General features: G+C 46.0%; 3 protein-coding genes across 3 annotated transcripts; 2 read left to right on the forward strand and 1 right to left on the reverse strand.

Moving 5' to 3' along the window:
* Positions 1–1,101: 1,101 nt before the first annotated feature.
* MPST (mercaptopyruvate sulfurtransferase) lies at positions 1,102–4,141 on the reverse strand. The gene is made up of 3 exons (XM_075753184.1): positions 4,006–4,141; positions 2,787–3,439; positions 1,102–2,180 (listed from the first exon to the last, which is right to left on the reverse strand). Exons 2-3 carry the CDS (start codon positions 3,379–3,381, stop codon positions 1,882–1,884), a joined length of 894 nt encoding a protein of 297 aa, XP_075609299.1. The 5' UTR covers positions 3,382–3,439; positions 4,006–4,141; the 3' UTR covers positions 1,102–1,881.
* A 2-nt stretch (positions 4,142–4,143) lies between these two features.
* On the forward strand, positions 4,144–13,018 carry LOC104636904 (thiosulfate sulfurtransferase). Its single transcript, XM_010304213.2, has 2 exons — positions 4,144–4,813; positions 12,532–13,018. The coding sequence occupies exons 1-2, from the start codon at positions 4,228–4,230 to the stop codon at positions 12,828–12,830; spliced, it is 885 nt and encodes a 294-aa protein (XP_010302515.2). The 5' UTR covers positions 4,144–4,227; the 3' UTR covers positions 12,831–13,018.
* Positions 13,019–13,139: 121 nt separating this feature from the next.
* On the forward strand, positions 13,140–20,373 carry CIMIP4 (ciliary microtubule inner protein 4). The gene is made up of 6 exons (XM_075753160.1): positions 13,140–13,718; positions 15,828–15,903; positions 16,551–17,197; positions 17,715–17,862; positions 19,071–19,181; positions 19,391–20,373. Exons 1-6 carry the CDS (start codon positions 13,710–13,712, stop codon positions 19,474–19,476), a joined length of 1,077 nt encoding a protein of 358 aa, XP_075609275.1. The 5' UTR covers positions 13,140–13,709; the 3' UTR covers positions 19,477–20,373.
* The last annotated feature ends 2,390 nt before the right edge of the window (positions 20,374–22,763 follow it).

The raw sequence follows: 22,763 nt of genomic DNA on the forward strand, positions 1-22,763 counted from the left end.
CATGCCGTAACCTGCAAAGAAAGCCCTTTTGGGAAATCTAAGCCCAAAGAACTAAATGGAGTTGGCAAATATAAGGGTTTATTATTTTATCCAGATCTGTGCCTTGCACTGCCTACTGAAGGGTCACTCGTTTCAGACCCCTGTGCACTCTGTATACTCCACACTTGCTGTAATGCCAGCCCCAAGTCCCTGAAGAGCTGGGTTGTTACACTGGACGTAAGCATGGAAATGAAACGCTTTCAGTCACTGGAAATGGGTGGGAAGAAGGGTCAGGCTCTATGTGTGGGTGTGAAGGACAGAGGAAGAAATCATCTGGACAGTGAAACTCCAGCTCCACAGGAGGCAAGCAGAAATGGACCTTGTGTGCCTGCAAGCCAAGCCCAGGAAGAAGCTAGGGCTGCAGTCAGAGGCCAAAGGAAATGCAAAGAATAAACACTCTTCAATAGGAGGGGATTCAGCCCTCATATTCAGAGGCTAGGAGGGGACCCCGCAAATCTATAACCATAAGCACCCATAGCATCCCCTACAAAGGATGGCCCCATCATCGTCAGATGGCCACAAGTACCTGTTGCTGCAAGGCCAAGAGCAGAAACTGTCTCATCAACTTTCTAAGTTACCAGTGAGCCAGAACAGGTGCAGGGGGCTTGTTTTGGTTTGGGGTTTTTTTGTGTTTGTTTGTTTTGATGTTGGGGTGGGTTTTTTTGAGAGGAGAAAATCCTAGAGAACACATTCTTGAACATTGTCAGGAATATCCAGGAGGATTTCAACTCTCAGATATAAGACAATGGTCTCGGCAAAAAATACTTGCCATTGGGGGCTATTCTTCTGGAGGTCTCAGTTCCCCTAAGTTTTTTAAGGTTACATGGCAAGTCTCATGGAAAGAATGGAAACACCCATGCAGTCCAATTTTCACCATGTGAACTGACATCCAGTCTTTGAAGAACAGAGCTGTGACTGACTAATGTGGAGTTTTAGGCCAAAAAGCATATGGACAAGGACTGAAAGGAGGAAAATGGTGAGAAGTCCCAACAGAGAAGCATACCATTGTCTTTCCTGGGACAAAGAGTTTGTTGAGGGTAAGAGTAGTTCAACTCATGAAAATAAGGAAACATATCATTTGAATCATCAAGGTAGAGTGATCCCATACAAACAGAGTTCCTGGAATCACCCAAGCAACACTCATATTAAGTTCCATTCAGCAGAAAGACCTTGAAACACATGTTTATTTACCCTTTTTTAATCCCAGAATCTTTTTTTTTCCCCCCAAGGGGGATTTTGGACCATGGGGGTACAAAACTGGCTAAGTACACATTGCAGTTAGAGTCCAAGTGCAAGAAGAAATCCAAACCAGGTCTCTAACCTAAGTGCCTACCTGGAAGTCATATTTGCTCCTTTTGTTTTTCCCCTAAGTTTTGCACTCAAAATGGCCATAAAATGCATGGATGGCTTCTAGGACAGAGGCAGAGACCACGATCACAAGGCACAGTTATACAAGTATGACCACGGTATAACGTCCTGAGTCATGAGCTTGGCTTGACTCAATTACTTCTGCATGCTGCCACCAGCACTCTCTCTCCCTTCCATCGGATACTGTAAAAAGGTCACAGAACCACAGAATGGCTGAGATTGGAAGTGACCTCAGAGGGACACCTGGTTCACCCCACCCGCTCAAGCAGGGTCACCTAGAGCTGGCTGTCCAGGTCATCTTTACACTCCTAAGCGGCGGTGGTAGGGTAAGGAGAAAGTGCCAAAGCACCGTGTGCACGTAGTTGTTACCCAACACCTTCACCTCATGACACTTAACCAGGAATGCTAAACCCATCTTTTCCAAATCCTGTTTCAAGGCAAATTATCTGCACCAGTGGGAGACGAAGCAACTTATTACACCGTCTTCCCCTTTCCCTCAGAAATAATATTTTCAGGCTGTGCCCGCATGTACCACTCCACCCAGGCCCCATCATACACAGCGACATCTGGTTTGCCACAGAGGTATGCCCCCAGAGCCACATGGCAGGCAGTGACCCCAGAGCCACACGTGGCTACCATCGGCTTTAAGAGGTCCACCTTCTTCTCCTGGAACAGACTGCGGATCTGCTCAGGGGTCTTCTCTAAGCCAGACTCTGTGAGGAAATCGGTGAAGGGGATGTTCATTGACCCAGGGACATGACCAGGCTCAATTCCTGGAGGAAAAACAATACAGATAGGAATTAACCTCTACTGTCTGGGACAAATCCATTGCAAAACTGTTCTGTGTTTCACTGGGAAGATAAATTATTGTTTAGTGTATTTTTAACAAAGATAAATGTATTTGTTTTAACAACTTTGTTTTACTGATTACTCAGGAAGGATGGCTGTAACCTGGAGGTTACAACATGGACACAATCCTGTCAAGTTCTGTTTGTCCTCCCAGTTCCCTCCACATCTTCCCTACATCAGAGCAACCCACTCTGATGAGGCACTGACTGAAGCACCTCCACAGGCCCTTCTGAAGGAGAGTAGCATCAGTACACGAAGAGACCAATGAATATCTTTGAGGTGTGTGAAAGCTACATTCCTCAATGCAGCCTCCCATGAAAAAAAAAAATACATGGCTTCCACACTCCTGAATTTTCAAAGGGCAGCACTTGGTGGTCAAAAGGAAAGGAAGACAGGTGGATACACTGTCTCAAGTCCCATCCCATAAAGGCCAACCATATTTCCCTTCATTACCTCTACAGGAGTCAAACTGATGGGCACCTTAAATGAAGCCCCTTTTTATTACGCTAATGTCTCAAGAGGCACATTACCATCTCGGGGCTCTGGCTCTACTCCCCGGAACCGTCCTGCAGCACGTGCATCCACCAGCTGGAAGCGGTGAGAATCCAAGTTATCTAAGACATCCTCATACGTTTTCACCAGAGACTTGTCCAAGGAGGCGTGGAACTCAGAGGGAGCTACCTGGCTTTTCCCAGAGCTCAGCACATTCCCCTCTCGCTGCCAGTTCTTCAGGCCGCCATCCAGAAGGGAGACAGCTTCGTGTCCAAAGGCCCGGAACATCCACCACACCCTGGGTGCTGAGAAGAGACCTTGGTCGCTGCCATCATACACCACAACATGGGAATCATTCCCCACACCCAGCTTCCCCACATACTCAGCAAAGTCATCAGCCTTGGGCAGCATGTGATCGTAAGGTGAGGTACGGTCACTGCATTGGTCAATGTCAAAGAAAACTGCACCAGGGATATGGCGCTCCTCAAATTCCCGCTTTGGGTCACGCTTCATCTTTGGCAAATACCAAGATGCATCCACGATTCTCAAGGCCAGACCAGCTTGCTGGGACTTAATGGCTTCTGAAAGCCATTTTGCAGACACCAGAGCACGGTAGAGGAGTTGTTGCGACATTGCTCCTGAGGCCTGGCAGAGATTACCTGACTCCTGAAGTCTGCCTGAATCCACCTGACTGCAAAAGGAAGAAAGTCACAAATTAGAGACCAGCCTTACAAAAAATGACTGGACAAAGATGCATTTTGGGACCAAAGACCTGTGTCTGCACTGAGGTGCAGGCTAAGCCTACAGTGAGGGGTTTGAAATGCTCCAGCCCTGAAAATAAGAGTTTCACAGAGTTCGGCCCAAACCCTGCCCCGAGCGAGACAGCCATGGCACAGTCTTGCCCTGTGCCCAGCCCCTGTAGCCCACCAGGCCCCTCCACCACCATGGGCCACCAGCCAGCGCTGACAGCAGCAAGGGGGGAGCGGGGCAGCCTCAGAGACCCTGAGCGAAGGGGGCCGAGAGCCCCGGGGTGAGGCACAGCTCTGCCCCCGCCGCTCTCACCGCCCCGATGCCCGTCTCCAACCGAGGCCTTACCAGGGCTCCGGCGCCCCTCACACAGGCCGGACCCCCGCCACCTCCCGCTGAAGCCCCTCCCTCCTCGGAACCCCCAGCCCCGGCGGAGCTGCAGTTCCCTCCGCGCAGCAGCGGCGGAAGGACCGGGTTCGAGCCGTCCCGCTGTGCCGCCCCATACCGTACCTTCGTGCTGGGCCTCAGCCGAGCAGCACACGCCCTCCGTCCCCGCCAGCCATGGCCGCCGCCGGGGGGCGGGAGCTGGGACCCTCCCAGCGGGCCGGTCTCGGGCGGTGCCGCCCGCCCCCAGGCCGCACCTCCCGCCCGGCGTCCCCACGCCGCCGCCATTTTGTGTGCGTGTGTGTGTGTCCCTACCGGCGCGCCCCCTCTTGGCTTCGGCCCTGCGAGATGGCGCCGCAGGTGCTCGGCAAGGCGCTGGTCACCGCCAAATGGCTCTCAGAGGCCGTGCGGGCCGGGCGAGTGGGGACGAGCCTGCGGGTACTGGATGCCTCCTGGTACCCACCGCAGGAGCGAAATGCCCGGCAGGAGTTCAAGGAGAGGCACATCCCCGGGGCGTCGTTCTTTGACATCGAGGAGTGCCGGGACCAGTCCTCCCCCTACGACTTCATGTTGCCCAGCGAGTCCCACTTTGCTGACTATGTGGGGCGCTTGGGGGTCAGCAACGACACCCACGTGGTGGTGTATGATGGGGATGAGCTGGGCACCTTCTATGCCCCCCGTGCATGGTGGATGTTCCGGGCCTTCGGACACAAGGAGGTCTCTGTGCTGAACGGCGGCTTCAAGAACTGGGTGAAGGAGGGCCACCCCGTCACGGCAGAGGTTACCCAGCCCAGTCCAGCTGTCTTTAAGGCCAAGCTGAACACGATCCTGCTGAAAACCTTTGAGGAGATGATGCAGAACGTGGGGTCCCTGCGGTTCCAGGTCGTGGATTCCCGCCCCGAGGGCCGGTTCCGGGGGACTGAGCTGGACCAAGGTAATGGAGGTGGGAATGACACCTGCCCCCTGCACCAGAACGGGATGAGTGTTGATACTAGCCCAGGTGTAACAACTCCACCTAGCCAGCAAACAGATTTTCCTAATGCACAGGAATGTTTCAGCCTAACTCCCTAATTTACCTTAAAGGATCCACACTTGAGCATTTGGATCCCAGTGCGCTCATAGGTTGCTTTTCTTGTAGTTGGTTGTAAAACTGCAGGAGGAAATCGCAGAAAAGGTCCGCAGCCAGTTGGCTCCAGGATCCCGCGTCCCACACCCTGCAGAAGTTAATCAGGCATAATGCAAACACGGGAGGTGGGAGCTCCCAGGGGTTTGTTCAGGGCCCTATCTATCACTAGCAGACACGCACAAACTATCAGTATTCATACAGTCACCTCTCACCATAATGAATGCACCAGCAAAAGCTCGGGTTTTAGGCAATACAGTAACCCAAGGGACATTTTCCTTCTTGCTCTGGTTCCCAGCAAATAGAGAACTTGCTTTGTCCTTTTGCTCTCTGCTATTAAATCTAACAAGCTTAAGTAAGAAAAGCTTCAAACCCTTGCTGAATGTATGGGCTGTCATCCTCTTTCTTTTCGATGCCCCAAGTAGCAGGAACAAAAATTGATTTTGTTGCCTCAGTCAAACACTGGACACAAAAGCAGTAGGGGTGGGAGAAGTCCTGTGCAGTGGGGACAGCTGGTGTGCCTGGAATGAAATTTAAGTTTGTTGGTAAAGGAGGCCCTTACTGTGTAATTTAAGCCTTGTTATATCCCAGAATAAACTCTCCTCTAAAAGGGAATCACAGAAATGGCTTAAAAAGAAATACGGGTTTCAAAAACAAAGCACAGAGAAGCACAGCAACAGTTGTTGCAGGCGCAGGCATGCGGCAGGCTTCTGCGGTCATGAGACAGCGCTGTGCTGCTGCCTCATGTGCAGGTTGTAATTCTCTTCTGGCTGTTTTCTTATGTGTGTGCTGCTGTACAGCCATTGAGTGTGACACTGTGTCCTGAAATAAATTCCCTGTCTGAACCTCAGGAGCGTTCGGCTGTAAGTGGCTCTGTACATGTGGGTCACGTGTCTACAGTGAGCTTCCCCCCGCCCCCCCCACCCCCAAATTTGCTCAACAGTGCAAGGCAACACAGAAGATGAGAAAGGTAATGGGAGTGACAGAGGAGACTGTTGTGGGAAGAGAGGGGGAGTTAGGCTTATTGCTCATTCTGTTTCTTCGCCTACTGCAGCCCATCGAAGTAAAGGTTGAATTTTAACCTCAAGACGTGAATAAAACCCTCCTTGCTGGGAGCTGGTGGACTTTGCATTCTCTTTCCCAAAGTGGGAGTTGTCAGCAGGTGACAAATAACTGCAGCCCCTGATAGCATCTTGAAAACAGATTTTTCCTTTGAAATGAGTCAGCACAGAACAGTTTATTTGTGGTGGTCCAGTTTTGCTTCCCACAGCAGATCCAGCAGGATAAGCACTCCAGCTGCAGCTGCTCATTCCACAGGAGCTTGACAGCCGCCTGAACCAGTCTAGCCATAGTGGTGCTACAGACAGCAGTGGGTAAAAGGCAGCACTTACACCTAAAAGAGCAATGTGAAATCAATGCTGATTAATTACAGGGGTCATCCAATCAGGGAGGAGAAACGTTACCTGCAATTTAGAGAAGAAGAATAGTCTTGAGGTTAAGGAACTTGCTGTGTTCTCAGGTGATTTCAGTTTAATTATTGCCTCAGTTCTTGACTTCCTAATTAAGTCAATTAATCTCTCCAGTTCCATGAACTCCATCTCTAGATGAGGCTAATTTCAGCTGACTCTTTTGCCTCTTTAGCTTTTCTGTTCCTTGTGGTAAGAATTAGTTGTCCCTGTTTTATTTTTATGCAGCAGCTACTTTGCTGGGATTTAGACCTCTGTAGCATTTAAGATAAGAAATAACATGGGGCTAATTTTTAGTTGCTAGGAGAGGTTTACCCAGTTTGCCAGGGCGGAGAAAAATGGACAGCATTTCTATAAGCCAGGTTTCATAGATCTTTAATGCAGGTATTGCTTTGGATGAAAAAGCTTGGATGTTCATGCATGGTGTACAGCATAAGCCCATCAGATGTGCAGCCCTGACCTATGCACTGAGTGGTTAAAGGTGTCCCTGCAGCGTGCTGTGTTTCTGGAGGAACTAGCAACTCGGGCCTGCTTGCTAGCAGTGATTCAGCAATGGCCCAGCCAGGTTCTGCGAGGGCCTACTTATTCAGGTGCTGTCAGGTCTGTTGAAACAGCCTGAACTGAGACAATCCCAGGCAATCCAGGGGCAGATTATAAAAATAATTACATGATGATTATCAGTGTTGACACTCTGAGTATTGGGCACCGAAAAATGAGGAACAAGAATTATAGCTGAATAAATGCACACAGAAAAGTTGTGAATTTCTGAATCTTTTGCAGACACCTGAGAAAAGCGGGGAAAGTTGCCAGATAAGAAATCTGTCATCTAAAAAAGAATCATAGAATCACTTTGGTTGGAAAAGACCTTTAAGATCATCAAGTCCAACCGTTAACCTAGCACTGCCAAGTCCAACCGCTAAACCATGTCCCTAAGCATCACATCTACACATATTTTAAATACCTCCAGGGATGGTGACTCAACCATTTCCTTGGGCAGCCTGTTCTAATGATTGACAACCCTAAGAAAGCAAATCCAAAGTAGTTTCATGACCTTCCAACTATTTTTCTTCTCATTCTCAGCCCTTGGGTAGGCCTTGTCTCCCTTGTGCATACACAACTCTTAAGGTTTTGCCCATTTTCTCACTTTTCAGTCCTCCCTGCCTCAAACATAAAGCTTTTGCTCAGCTTGAATGTGCAGTGGCAGTGAGAATAAAATGTTCCTGCTTCTTCCCTCTCCAAGTGGAGTCTGCAGCTGGGAGTGGACTGGCTGTGCTTTGTCCATGAACATGGAGAGTGAGAGACTTTATCAAAGTCTGTTTCAGCCCACAGGAACCTACAATCCAAAGCTGCCTGTTTGTGTGATGAGGGTGACAAACATCAGCTGCCAGAATTAGCACCATGGCCCTGCTGGTTCTTAGAGCTGACTGTTCTGGCTGTATATGCACACAGTATTTTGACATTGGTGGCAAAGGCCTATTGATCTGACTGTGAGGATTTCTCAGGGAGCTGGCCAGGACCAAGCTTAAAGTGTTCCTTCCAATGAGTTCATGGTAGGTTAGGTGAGATCACTAACAGTCCTTTCCAAGGCATATGATTTGAATGGAAGAAAGAGATAAAAAAGGAGGCAACAGAGGAGGCATTTGGAAAAGAACAGCTATCTGCAGCCAGCCAACTCCAGGACCACAGGGAGTTAAATGTGGACAAGGCACATCCTTTATCTTTTTGATGTTAAGAAATTCCATCTGGAGCTTTCACAAAGGGAGAAGCTAGAGAAAAGAGTCTGTAGTCTTAGATAAATACCCAACAAAAAAAATGTTTAAGCAGAGAATCTTAACAGATGTGGAAAAGGGGATTAAGCAGTGTAGAAGGTAACATATTACAGGTTACAAATTGTGAGGGAGGATTGCCAGAAGCCAAGCTGAGTGAGACTCTGCAAAAGGAATTAAAACAAATAACAAAAACTGCTGGAGCAAAGTGAATAAAAAGAGAACAAGGAGAGAAGGAGTAAATAGGGTTGCTATGCAGTTAGCAGAGGTTCCAGATGAAAGATTATTTGTGTACAGCCTCAGAATTATACTGAGTCTGCGCTACCGTCTTTTTTTTCTCCTGAGGATAAGTCTGCAGAGTAGGGGGAGGGGTAGCAAGAAGAAGGGGAAAGAAGTAGAAATGATCATTTCTAAAGAGGAAGTATAACCAAAAGATATCCATGTGCTCAAATCTGTGAGGCAGATGATCTCCATCCCAAATATTTGTCAAAAATCAGTAATGTGACATTGCAACTCTGTGAGACAAGAATTTAATAAATCTAATCAGAGCGTCATTCTGTAGGACAGAAACACTAGCAAAGTTTGTATTTATATTTAGGATAGGAGGTACAGCACAACCTAGGCACCTGTTCATCTATTATCATAACATGGATAGACTAGAAAGCTTTCAAAAAACTCTTCAAGAAAAATTATTTGAAATAAAGGCAAAATTAAATGAAATACCTTGGTAAAGTTGCACTGCAGCTAAGGGCTCTATTTCCTTCCCAACAGAATTAACTTGCCATATAAGAGAAATGGGAATATGCATGTCTGGAAGTTATGTCTAATCTTTTCTTCCAGCCATTGGAAGCACCTACAAGGTAGACTTGTTCCATTTGGACTTCATTAATACTTTGGACATAATATTAGAGGGGCAATTATTAGTTCAATGTGAGAAGAGGGCAAATAGCACAGGTACTTTTAGATTCCCAAAAAACTGAGAGATCAGAATAGTTTGTGCTGAAAGCAGATCTATGGGGCTGGAAGTTCCCAGCATGGTGCCATCATTATGCTTCTGTGGTTTATTTCATATTTTTCTGAGGCACTGAAAAAAGGGAGTTGCTACTGAAATATGCTGCTGGCACAGCCTAGGGAAGGTTTAAATGATCACATAGGGAGTATTATGTGAGGTACCAGCTGCAGTGATAGAAGTGACGGAAAGTATAACGCTACAGAGAGCAAGGTTGGATGCTTTGTAGCCTGAAACTCCTAATTGCTTGTGTTTCTCTACAAGCTGAAGACCCACATTTGGAAGCAATAGAAGAGAATGAGACAGGTGAATTAGTCGGGTACAAGAACCTCAGATGTGATCTGGCTTTGACAACAGCAATTATTAACCTCCTGTCTACCAGTTGAGATGCTAGGGAATGCCATTTCCTTATCCAGAAGCCCAGTGGTCACCCAGAACTGTTTCTAGGGTTGCAGAGGCAGTGAAAAGTGTGTCTAGTGAGCTCTTACTGGGTTTAGGCCAGGGACATGAGGCTGTTGGGAGTGCTGAGTGCTCACTGTCAGCATGTTGGAGCAATAGCAGAAAGAGAGAAAAACTTTTTCAGCCACAGGGCAATGTTAGCTCAAGGATAAATGGTGTATGGACTGACTGTGATGAATTTAACTTTGGAAATTAATATTCCTCCTCATGTGAGCAAGGAGGTGCCTCAGCGGGAAGTTTCATGGCAAGAATTCAAACTGGTTCTGAGATGGATGCTTTTATGAGAAGGAGCGTATAAAGTGATCACTGTAGTAGCTGGGAGCCAGACTCTGTAATCCTAGGGTTCCTTCCTGGAGTTTCTAAGGGTGATTGCATGAATCTGGCATGGAGTATGCTCCGTCCAGCCTTGCCTTCCAGTCCTGTGTTTCTCTGCTCTTGTCCTAGCAGAGAGTGAGCTGATAAAAACTTCCGCAGTCACTCAAGAGTGCTTCTTAGGCAGTCCAAGGGATCGTGGTCATGCAATGTTAGCTCTTTCTTTCAGCTGAACACCCACATACATGAGTAAATGCGGTTTCTACAGAATTCCCCATCTTTCACAGAGTGCAGGCATTTATCTCTGACTCCAACAGACTTTTGAATCTCTGGAGCAAGGAAGTCTCCCTATAGATCAAAGTAAAAAATGCTCTAAAATGAGACTATTCTTTTCAGTTCTGCTCAGCTCCTAACTGAAGAGTTGGTTAAGGGTGGTGAGTGTATGTCACAGCAGTCTCCACTAAGAGAGGGGTACAAATCTACTTATTTTAAGATATGTGAACAGTCTAGAAAAGTAGTCATGGCCGTGGGGCCTGGGACACCTAAGAACTGAATCAGTGGCCCAGCAAGCTTCTTTGAGCAAGAGCTGACCCTTCTAGTTCAGCCCCCAGGACTTTTTGATCTCAGTACACATCTTCCCAGTGCCCTAGGATGCTGTGAGAGTGGTGTTCTGTGGCTCACAGACTTGTCTGTATTGTGGTGATCACCAGTACTGCAGCAGAGCCTTGCAGAAATCCCTTGCCAAATGACAGGGTCAGGACCATTCACTCTGTGGGAAAGTGGTAGCCTAACCCAGGCATGTAACTCTGTCCAGTGAGAAGCTCTGCAGTCTGAGAACTTCAAACAAGGTTTTCTCACACTTATTTTTTGTGTTATTTTTATTTGCCCTCTGTCACACAAACACTATATTAATGAGCATGGGTTTTGCAGTTCTCTGTACTGAAGTGATGAACTGTTGTTTTCTGGAACTGGAAAAAATGTGGTGAAAGCATCAGTCCTAAACACTGTCCTTTTTTTTGGTCTTTTTTTTTCTTTTTTTTTCTTTTTTGTCTTTTTTGTAATTTTTTTTTATTTTTAAATGTTAGTCCCTCCAGAAGTCAGCAGTTTTTCTCCTGACTTCTCCCTGTAATGCTAAATATTTCTGAAGGATGCATGAGGTGACTAGTAGACATCAGTGCCAGATTTCTAAGGCGCTCAGGGAGGATGAATCAAGAGACAAAGAAGGTCCATCTGGAACAGGGAGAGATCTTGTGAAGCTGACTTAGGGCAGCTTTGGTTGTCTTTAGGCTCTCACTCTTTGTCCAGCAGAGCAAAAATCTCCTCCTCAGTACCCCGCCAAAACCCTGTTTTCCTCTTATGACGTATTTCATCATGTCATGACATCACTCTCCATGAGCGATGAAACTGCAGTGTTACTATGATGTGTGATGTCAATCTGTGACTTTACTTTAATCATTTGACTGCGACAAAGGTTCCCTGCCCCAATCTCTCCTATCTCCTGAGATCAGTTACCCTGATGATTTAGGCAAGTGGAAAGCTGTCTGTGAAACAGGTTACTATTTACATGATTTTTCAGGGCTGTCTCATTGCAAGTTCAAATCTAGCAAGGAACCACTCCCTGAAATGCATTTTCAACATAATATATGTTTCCTGCTCCAACAAGGCTTGATCCAAAGCCTCTAAAAGTCAGTGGAAAAGCTTCCATTGAGTGTAATGAACTTTGATTAAGCCTATAGTGACAGAGTTTGAATTTCAAGGGCGTGATTAAAATCTTATCCATCATATTTTTATATCTGCTTCTCTCTAAAGACCTCGTTCGTGAGAGGCAACTTTCAACTTGCCTGAAGTAGTCAGTTATACCAGTAGAAGAACAGAACCCATGCTGATTTCATCCATGGAGTGGATAAAAAAGTGATACAAAATCTAAGTTCTCACTTCTCTGACCCCATTGCCCCAGGATAGCTGCCTCGGCAGTCATGTGGCTGATTTTAAGGTTGTTTTACTTTGCTGAGATAAGATTTTAAAGTGACACAGGAATAAACTGTGAACAGATAACTACTTTCACAAATTCCACGTACAAGCCAAACTTCCTGCTTCTGAAAGCTGTGTCACTACACACTGCTGGCATACTTTGGGAAGGTCAGAAATGCACTGCTGCATTTCTCTTTACACAGATCCCTCTAATGCCTTTGTTAGGATCTTTTCTGTGGTGGTTCTTTGATTCTTGTCACATCTAGGGCTTCTTCAGGTTCCTACCTCTCATAGGTTTCAGGGAGGAAATAGTTTGCTAAATATTCTGGAAGGTTTGACTTCAGCAAAGTTCAATAATCTTTGTCCTCCTCTTTTTAGCCCCATGCTGCTTTGCATCTTCATCATCACCTGAAAAAGATGAGTATCTTGGAGAGAATGTGGGAGTAGCTGCAGTGATGTTTCTTTAGTGTCTCTTTTGTAGGTGTCTTTTATCACCTATGTAAATGTCTCCTTGCTCATGTTTCCTTTTCTTGTTCACTCTTGCAGGGCTGGAATCTGGTCACATCCCTGGCTCTGTGAACATACCCTTCCACTCATTCCTAACAGAAACTGGCCATGAGAAGAGTATTGAGGAGATCCAACAAATATTCCGTGAGAAGAAAGTGGATCTCTCAAAGCCACTGACGGCCACGTGCCGCAAAGGTGTCACGGCATGTCACATTGCCTTGGCAGCCTACCTATGTGGCAAGCGTGATGTGGCTGTTTATGATGGTTCCTGGTCAGAGTGGTTCCACCGTGCCCCACCTCGCTATAAGGTCTCTGAGTTGAAGCGCAACAAGGCCTAGAGGGAGAGTTGGTTTTTGGGCAGTGAGAGCTGACAGCTGTCTCCAGCCCAGGGTACAGGGAAAGGGAGGAGGTGGAAGTAAAGAAAAAATATGCTGATTTATATTTTGCCAGTTTTTCTAAGAATGATCGGTAGATTTCTATTGATCTTTGAACTTCTCACAATGAATAAAATCTACATCTAAGATGATGCATCTGTGAATATTTCTAATTCTTCTCCATTGCCTGTGACCTGCTTGTGCTGGGTGGGAACAGCTTTGCAACACAAAGGAGAGCTGTGCTCTTCCTTGGAGACTTGCAGAAATTCTGGTAGCCTGGTGAGAGCTCAGGTCCGTGGTGGAGCAGAATGGTTGAAAAGTCCAGGGCTAAAATATAGCACTGGGTGCTGGACACAGGAGGGCCAAGCTGTGGTTCTGTCATTGATTCAATGACCTTTTGCCAGCCCACCATCTCCCCTTTTCTAATGCAGAAAACAGGGGCACCTTCCCCTTCCTCTCTGATGGGGGTCAGTGAGATCGTGTGAAGCATTTGGAGATGCTAGAAGATGCAGTTCTGCTGAAATACAGTCTTGTTGATTATTGTGACTGTGTTACGAAAGTCTCCAAGAAATCCTATGTATGTGATGAGAACTTTTGGGCACAGGTGTTTCATGAGACATGAGCCTTTTTCCCTCCTCCTTGTTTGTTTTTTTCAATCAGCAAGGATGACCCTGATCTCTGCCATGTTTCTTCTGGTTCCCATGGAGACTACAGCTCATAGATAGAGGGAGGGTTGTTCCCTAGCAACTGTCTCAGCCCTACAGCCTTCATCCCACCTCCATACCTGGACTTCAGCAGGACCTGCCTGCTTGTACAAATCACTGTGGCACCACACAAGGGATCATGGACCAGGTGAGAGAAGTAGTTATGGAAGAGGCTTTACCTCTTGTTAAATCCTGGATCTTTTCTTAAAAAAAAAAATATATATATATATAAAAAAGATCCAGTGTCATTTTGACACCCATGGAGCTTCTCGGGTCTGGAAAGTCACTTAAATCTCCTCATAGTTTGGAGGCCCAGCCAGACATGGAAGGCATATGAGACAAATCTTGACCACATCTGGTGGCCGGTGAGAATGGCATACCAATTTTTACACCTGTCTGAGAAGGTTAATGTTCTGCCTGGGAAAGACAGCTCCCTCCATTGGCTGCATGTCAGCAAAGTCAGAGTGTTAGGCTATGCTAAACATACGTTTTTGGGGGATTTTTTTGTTCCGAAAAACAGATTAAGTTTAATAATTTTTAGCTCTTTGATCAAGATTTGTCTTTTCTGGTATGTCATCTGCTGTCCCTCACAGAATTAGCCTAGCAAAGGATTAGGTAGACGTAGTTCTGTGGCTTCTTTTATCCAGGAGGATGGTCAAGTGGCCTTAAAGTTCTTGTTGGCATCAAGACGAAGGAGTCTCAGAGTGGTGCTTTGACTTTGGACCTTCAGGCTCAGAAGCAAAATGAACAATAAGCAAGAACAATAATATCACATACAGCTACAAACTAGAAAGTAGGAACGGGTGCAGGCTTCAGTGTCATTTTGTCCAGGTGGAACTGGGGAAATGAAAGTTACCAATGAATGGGATTTGGGAAATGAGCACATTGCCTCATTACACAGAAATTCTGCTTTGTTGGAAGAAATGGGAGAAGAGGAATTTCAACAACAGCAGACTGGAAAGTTCTTTTCACTGAATATAGTAATAATAACAGACAAACATGGTTTTGTTTTAAATAGGAGGTGGGAGTTAACACAGGAGTTTATTTAGCAACACAGATTCCTGCACTTTGATCATGTGTAAATGTTTGTCTCTTCTTTAAAAAGAATGAAAAGTGTTACAGAAAAGAAGCAGATCCTGCTTCCTCTCTTCATCTGTTGTGGCCCTGTTCTTTTTGTGGGAGAGGTTCTGTGTCTTGATACATTCGAAGAGCACACAACCCTGACTGCTGCAGAGCACTGGCACAGTGTAAAACACAAGCTGCTGGTTCAAGTCAGACCTGGTGAGTTTTGAAGCGGTAGGCTTCCTGCCACATTGCCTGGTGTCTCCATTCCAAAAACTAGCCTCAAGAGCAGAAGGTGAGCATATATGTCATGTCACGAGCTCATTTGACAAATGCAAACATATATCCCTACCTGATCCAGCTCCCATTTGTACTGCTGCTAGTGCCAGAAGGCTCACAATTACTGTATTTGCCACCGTGGGCCATGGCTTCAGTTGTAACCTGTCACAGTTTCACATGGGCTGAGCCTGTAGGGTCCTGCTAGGCTGAGGAACACAGACCATCAGCAGGACACGACTGAGGGTTACACAGACATTCCCGCTGCAGGAAAGACGTGAGCTTCCTCCTAGTGCAGGAGGCAGTTTTGCAAAGGCTGGATGTTGGATCAGTCACATCAGCAGGACTGGCAAAGCAAAACGGGATAGTTGTGCCAGAGTCAGGGAAGAAACCCTGTCTCCAGCCTGTCTCTCTTCCTTTGTGGAGCAAGCCTTGCACAGGCATTTTATGTTTATCACCTCCTCTCCACGTTTTTTCTGGCCTTACTTTAATGCACCAAAGGAAGAACTGTTGTAGTTGTACAGCACATAACAGGTCTGACATCTCTAGGTGCTTCATAATAAAAAATTACATTTTCACTGAGGTTTTTTTCCCATTTTGGCTTGTGTTTGCACCACTGCCTGTGAAAACTCTTGCAGCTCAGTATTCCCCAGAGGCACTGGTTGGCCATGTCCTAGGCAGGCTGTCCCATGCGAGCTGTTAATGTGAAATCTTGCAGGACTTCCATGCTTTTTTAATCTGAGAGAATCATGGGTTGTAGGACCAACTGTGCAGGCAGGCAGGGACAGATCTATCTTGATTTGGGAAGGTGTATAGTACATTTGTGTGAGAATAATCTACATCATCTAAAGACGAGCAGGGCCACCGTCCCCTTCCTTCCTGTCTCTGAGCCTGACACAACTTTCGTTTCTCTCCCAAGGAGGTGCTAGAGGTTTCAACTTCCCCTACACTTGACGTGGCAGAAAGTGACTCTGTGTTGGCCAACAGTACTTCAGGTAAGCAAGATGGCAGAGAAGCTGTCCCTTCTCCAGAGCTTGCTTTGCAGTACAGCTTGTGAGGCTGTATGTTATTCCCTCCCTCCTTCATGCATGTACCTCTGTGAGTGAAAACTACTCGGACAGGGATCCCACGTGCCGTGGGCTGATGGATAAAATTCCCTCTGCCTCAAGCATGTCTTCCTCCACTGGTGGACTTGTCTCACTACCTCCCTGCACAAGCACAATAAGCCACTGATGTGCTGTAAACTCATCAGGAAATACCGATGAGCCACAGAGACTATAAGTGCATGTTCACGAGAGTGAGGGTGGTCATGGGTTGGAGGGGCCCCTACACATAAGAAAACACAGACCTTTGTGTGCATGTTTGACCACAAGGTTTTTACTTCCACACTTGTGTGCAGTTGCATCTCTCAAGAGCATTTAAGACTCCTCAGAAACCTTCACCTGGTTCAGCAGGAAAATTGGTAGTATGCTGCTAGGTTGTTGGTTTTTTCTTTTTTCCTTTCCTCTTTGAGACCTTTAATGTTTCTTTTGTTGTCTGACAATGGCACAATGACATGTCCGGTGGTTTACAGCTCCATTTATGATACCACCCATCATAAAAACAATATCAAATTCATTGACCTATTGTTTTTGTCTTTAAGTGGAACCTGAAGAAGGAAAAAAGGAACATCTTCCAGAAGGCTTATGTCCCAGCAGACAGAAAACACCCCAAAGGAGCTCTAGCAGAGCCTCCTGGAAGATCTCCAAGGGCCCAGTGGCTCAGGGAACAGCAAAGAACTCCACATATATTAAGTGCCAGGCATCTCCTTCTGCAAAGCGTGTTCAGACTGAAAAACACAGCAAACAGAGTTTCCAGGCCAAAAGTTCCCCCATGCAGAGTCTTCATTCAAGAAGACTTGAAGAGGAAAGAGAAGATATTTCTGCCGTCAAAGACCCACTAGTGGGGCATGAGCCAAGAGGGAGGAACAGCACTTACCGCCTGTCTGCAATATCCAGGCAGAGGGAAGCAGAAGACACCAAATCTGTCTCAAATGCCAAAGAACCAGTACCAAACCAGCACCAAACCCTGATGTGTAGAGGTCCTGGATCTTCCCAGAAGTCCATCAAAGCCAGCTACAAAAAAGCCAAGGAGACCTGCAGCAGATTAAGTGCCAAAGATTCCTTAGCATCATTAGGGCCAGATATGAAAGCAGAATGGAAGCTCCTTCTGGAGAAGAGAAACAGTTTGATCTGTGCTAACAGCAAATACAAATTTGCCAGTGCACATGACCTTACCAGTGATGAAGAGGTATTGGAGGAAGCCATTTCATGTATCCTTTGTGGCAGGTTGAAGGCCGTTTTTATGGTGTAGCAGGGGGCTGAGTGGGTGGGATATATTAGTGTATTAGCAGTTTCTAGAAGACACGTAGAGGGATGGATTTGGGCTTCACACTACAGGGCAGTGACACATTCCACAGACAGCCTTTCCCATGTCTTTTTTAATTTTCTTTTGCCACCCCCCCTTGCATTTATAAGGTTCCTGTAGCCAGGCAGAGTCCCAAATGAGTGAGGCAAAACAGTGTGGTACCAGAACCCAGTCTAGGGCCCAACACCATCATCCCTTTCTAATCCCCCCGCTTTTAATGAGTCCTAGTTGTCCCATGCAATTGCAATGCCTACAGAAGCTGCTGAGGGACACTCAAAGCCAGCTCCAGGTCCCAGGGATTAGTCATAGCTCAAAGACTTGTGCAGGGTGAAAATGCCAGGAGTTTGCTGCACTTAGGGAATGTGGACTGACAGTGGTTCCTTGTTGCTGATGTTTTCAGGAACGGCGAGCTCTGTGCAATGCAGCATTAATCATGGGACAGAAAAGACTCAGCGACCGTACTGAAATGCTAAAACTGTCTTTGAACTCTACATCTTTTGCTGATTACAACCAGCTGGGTTTTAACCTGAGATCAAATATCTTTCAAGGTGAGGAGACACACATACCTTTGCCTGACCTTCAAAGCTGGCTCCATCTACATTTTGCCTGGGCTCAGGGCAGCCACACTGCTTTGAGTAGAGATCTGACTGTAGGTGACCTTCACTTTCCTCTCTTACTCTTTCTATCCACAGTCACTGCTTTTCCAGGCTGTGGTGCTTTGAGTAAATGAAAGCTAAAGCCTCCCTTTCTAAGTATTCTATCTCTTTCTTTTCTTTCACTCTTTTTTTTCCAAGGTGTGAAAAGTGAAGGTATATCATAACCCCTGTCCTCCATGTTGAGAGCTGTCCATTTGTAGTTCAATGTCTCCTGTCATCTCCATCCTAAGTTACCTCCAGTTCCAATACTGATGTTATTTCTCTTCAAGACCTTTAGAAATGTGGGGCTCTGAAATGTCTTCCCCAAACTTCTGTTTCCAAGGTCCCCAGGGATCCCTCCATCTAAACAAACATTAGGAACTAAGTATTCATCCCATTCTTGTTACCATCATATCCAAGAAACCAAAATAATGGTCTCCAGTTCCAGTTTCTCATGTACCAGCATGAGACTGATTCCTTTTCCTTATACAGTATGTTCCATGACAAGACCTTGCTGGGTTTTGAAGACTGCATTGTCCTGGGTTTGGCAGTCACACAGAAAGGAAGGACATCTTTCCCAGGAAGCTCAAAATATTATTATCAAGGAAAAGATACAATAAAAAGGAAGGTGAAGAGGAAAGGGTAAGAGATTAAAATAAAGCCCCTCAAATGGCTAAAAGTCAAGAGGGGATAAAAAGAGAAGTCACAGTTGGAAATTATTTGTAAGTATTGTGGCAGAAAAGGAGCTCAAGAAGGCCTGAAGTGATAAGATGGTGCTTTTTGTGGAGCTGTGCTGCTGAATAGGAAGTTACTGACTTGAATGAGGAGATTCAACAGGAGATAAGTGGGCACTTGACTAAAGAAAGGGCACTGGGATACAAATAAAGGTGATACCTTGCAGCACCCTCTGTGTGTGTCTCATACTTGAGGATAAATTGGCAAACACAAGCTCCCTCCTGGGTGATGATGAAGCTATTCAGCACCTAGCCACACACCTGATGAAAGGTAGTACAGGCGACACATGCCTTTTCTTGAGCCCTTGAAACTGCTGGTGTTGCTGAATTCCAGGACTGCGGTAGGGTGATTTCTGTGTACAGTTCCTTATTTGCTGTTCCTTGCAGGTGGCCCACTGGAGAGCCGAAGCTTGATGAAAGATTCCTACACCCCTGATATAATTCAGAAGGCAATCAGGGATCCCAAGAACTGGCATGGAAGGAGGACTGATGAGCTAGGTATGGCTTCTGCTAGGCAAAGTGCATTGCTGCATTCCTGAGATGGGTGCTGCTTCTGCCAAGGACAATGGATGGGTTTGGGCAAAGGTGTGAGGGGACTAGAAATTGACATTTTCACAAGAGAGGAGCTCTCCAGCTAGAAAAATCCTTGAGGGATAATAGCACTAGAAGGGATGCTGCAACTGAACTATGACTTGCCTTCTTTACAGGGAAATGGCATCAGAAAAATGCCCTAAATCTTAACCTGCAGAAAGCACTGGAGAACAAATACGGGAAGAAAAAAGGCAAGCCTTAGAAGATGAAGGTTGAGGATTGGAGTGCATTCAGCGAGGGATCTTTTTCCTCAGCCATCTAATAAACCTCCATATAAAGCACGAGCCCATCGCTTGCTAGTTGTCAACAGCAGATTTGTTGCTGGTGCTCTCTTCCCCTCTCAATGATGGTGTCTTTGGGGAGAGCAATGCAAGATAAATCTGAATGTGAATACAAAAAAAAATCACTTCGTTGGTCACTGGTAAGATGGGCCTGATTAGTGTGTGCGGCACACGCCCTTGCAGAGGAATGTAGTGGTGAGAGGCCATATAGAAATTCATCTGCTCAGAGCACATAAGGTGGAGTAGGACCTGTGAGCAGTGTAAGAGGGTGATGGCAGGGGGGGTCCATGTGTGTGCATGCACATGTAAACTCATGCTTGCCAAAAGATTCATGGTATTTTGACAGCTGCCCTAGCAGTCCAAAGAGAAGTACAGAGGATGCACTGGGAATGAACCAGTGTTGCCCAAGGACCTGAAGGCTGCCTACCTCTCCCCACAATGAAGGGAAGCTTCAGAGCTGTATGTACATAGCAGCCAGACACACCAAGCAAAGAACCAGCTCCTTACTGATGCTTCTGAGGTGACTTCAGACTCTCTGCCAGCAAGGCACCAAACGGCGTCCACTCAATAACCTGGGCACAACTCCATATGATTGGCACTAGGTGCCAATGTGGGGTAGGAAAGGAGGATTCTCTGCCCACTATTCCAGTTTTGCTGTTCTGTCTGCCACACAGAGGATTTCAGGGAAAGCTCTTACCCTGGCAGGGAGCACCAGTAATGTGTGGAAACAAATGGAAACTCATCTGAGAAGTGGAGGCATCAGGGTATTCATTAAAGCCCATGCTATTTGCAGGCCAAGCTAATGAAAAAAAAACAAACCAACCCAAAAAAACCAACAGAAAAAAACAGCTTATCCCACCTAAAGGAACAGGAAAGCTGCAAGAAGGCCCAGGGCTTCTCCAATCTGCAGATCACCCCACAATGTGACTGGATCCTTACTGAAGCTCTCATAAACCATTCTCGCTCCTGTCAGCTCTTTCCCTAACTCAAAGATAAATTTTTCTGAGTGAGAAGCAAATGTGTCCACCATGCAGTCTGCACAATCTGAAGTGCGGAGAGCGTATCTGGAGAGTAACCAAGGGCTACCCAAGGGCTCGAATGATGCAGGACATGCAAGGTCTTTAGGGCTTCCTGATGTGTTTCTCTCACAGTATTTAATGGCCCTTATTGCAAGATCCTGCTTCCAGCTCCAAAGTGTAGCAGTTTGGTGAAGCAATCACGAAGTACGTGTCTGGGAATAGCGATGCCCTGATCTTTCCCATCTGGTCCCAAGCTTTCACCATTTGAAAAGACTGATGCTTTGCTCCCTGATATGAACTGTTTTGGGGCAGAATTAGGATTGTTACTTCACCCGTCATTGGCTGGGGATTAGATAACTACATGCTGACTTTGTAAAAGTAGTGAAGGAAGTTAAAATGTAACTAATGATAACCAAGCAATAATCATTTTCCACCAGCAATAATTAACCATTTGCAATTCAGGTGTTTCCAGGCAAACGTCCAAGTCTTTCAAATTAAGGAGACTGGCCAAATGGCAGCTTGTAGAAACCTCCCAGTGGGTTTTCCTTGTACATCAGTACCAGTTGCTGCTGCCTGAGCACACACCGTTCCAGCTTCAGGTGAACAGTGCAGCTCTGTAGGAACACCCTGCTCTCTGTGTTGCATCCAGCACTTGATGACCAACATGACTCAGGGTACATAATAAATGCCATCTTCTGAGACCGCAGCAGGTCCTAATCCAGAAAACATGGAGCTAAAGAGAAATCCACTGACATCATTGTTTGGCGTACTGGAAGCAGGTAGTTAAGGGCACAGTTAGGTAATACACAAAATGTAACATGTGGGCTGAATCAGCACATAGATTTAAAGACCTATTTCTAATAGACATTAGAAATAGACATTAGGACAGGCAGAGTGCAGGATTATGGTACAGCTTGGAGTAAATGGCCTTTGCTACCCATGAAAAGCTCACGAAGAGACTAGATCAGAAGGGAAAAGGACTGAAAGGTCTTGTTGGTGCACCACTGCACTCTGTACACTCTGCAACTGCATTGTTTGCTTCCTGCAGTGGAGTAAAGTCACTTTGTACACTTTTTACAACTTAAAATATTTTATAAACACTGAAATAGTACAAAATAGTTTGCATTGTGTAATGCACTCAAGTGGGTGACAGGTGTTTGATGCCACATGAATGTACATGTGGCAATCCCCCTTCACTTTCTGTGGTTTGCCAAATGTTACAGCTCAGCCCGGGGCAAACACTTTCTGATGGGTGACACACTGAAAGTTGCAGAGGTAACTGAGATGATAGCTTTCAACGAGACAGCCCAGCTGCTGGGAACAATCAATGCCTCAAGTCTCTGAGTGCTGAACAGACTAATTTAGCCAGAACCTTGGCAAGGAAGCATTACGCTGGCTGCGTGGCACTCTGTGTTGACTAGACTGCTTTGGGTACTCAAACATGCGTATTTAAAGCCATCTTTGGAATCTCCAAATAGTGTGTCAGGTGCAGTTAGACAAGAACAGGGCTGAAATAAGTGCTCATGGTAGCTGAAATCTCCCTTCTACCCATTCCTCTGCTCTCAGCAGTTCATTCATTCTTGCTTGTTTTGTGCTAGTACTGACACTTCCCTGCCCACACTTTTAAGTGAGTCAACTTGATAAACCAGCAGAAAATCAATACAGGAAAAAAAAAAAGCAAAGTTAACAGGTTAACAAATTTTCTAAGCAAAGGACCTTGTTGCAGGCAAGGCAATGAGTGATGGGGTATGCAGATGTTGGGGAAGAGGAGTGGAAAGGGAGTGGAGGGGGAAATGGCCTTTCACTGCTTTTTTGTGCAGTCGGCTTCTGCTATGTAGTTCCACTGAACTCAGCACTTTGCAACCTAAGTAGCCTGTATTTCAGTGATTTTACAAGGTCTGATCATTGGGTGGCAGCTCTGAGCCAATGTTTTTATCTGATAGGGCAGAACTTTGGAAAAAATGGGTTCTTCTCTGGTTTAGCTAAACTTTTCACCAAAATAGCTATTTAAGAACTGTTTTGGTCATTTGTAAACAGTCAATGCACTTGAAAAAATGGATAATCATAGTATAGAAATTTGAAATAGAAGAAATTTGAAATTTTGAAATCCAAGCTTCTGCATCACTCTCCTCCTACCTTCTAGTATTTCTTGCAGAAATGGGTATTACCCAGTTTAGGCTTATGTGTCC

The sequence above is a fragment of the Balearica regulorum genome, chromosome 1 (genome assembly GCF_011004875.1).
Source record: "Balearica regulorum gibbericeps isolate bBalReg1 chromosome 1, bBalReg1.pri, whole genome shotgun sequence".
Taxonomy (NCBI): Eukaryota; Metazoa; Chordata; class Aves; order Gruiformes; family Gruidae; genus Balearica; species Balearica regulorum.

Coding starts and splice junctions, on each gene's coding strand:
- MPST (XM_075753184.1), bottom strand. CDS start 3,381: ATGTCGCAACAACTCCTCTACCGTGCTCTGGTGTCTGCAAAATGGCTT. Junction 2,181..2,786: donor AGAGCCAGAGCCCCGAGATG/GTAATGTGCCTC, acceptor TTTTTCCTCCAG/GAATTGAGCCTGGTCATGTC.
- LOC104636904 (XM_010304213.2), top strand. CDS start 4,228: ATGGCGCCGCAGGTGCTCGGCAAGGCGCTGGTCACCGCCAAATGGCTC. Junction 4,814..12,531: donor GGGGACTGAGCTGGACCAAG/GTAATGGAGGTG, acceptor TCACTCTTGCAG/GGCTGGAATCTGGTCACATC.
- CIMIP4 (XM_075753160.1), top strand. Junction 15,904..16,550: donor GTTGGCCAACAGTACTTCAG/GTAAGCAAGATG, acceptor TTTGTCTTTAAG/TGGAACCTGAAGAAGGAAAA. Junction 17,863..19,070: donor GAGATCAAATATCTTTCAAG/GTGAGGAGACAC, acceptor TGTTCCTTGCAG/GTGGCCCACTGGAGAGCCGA.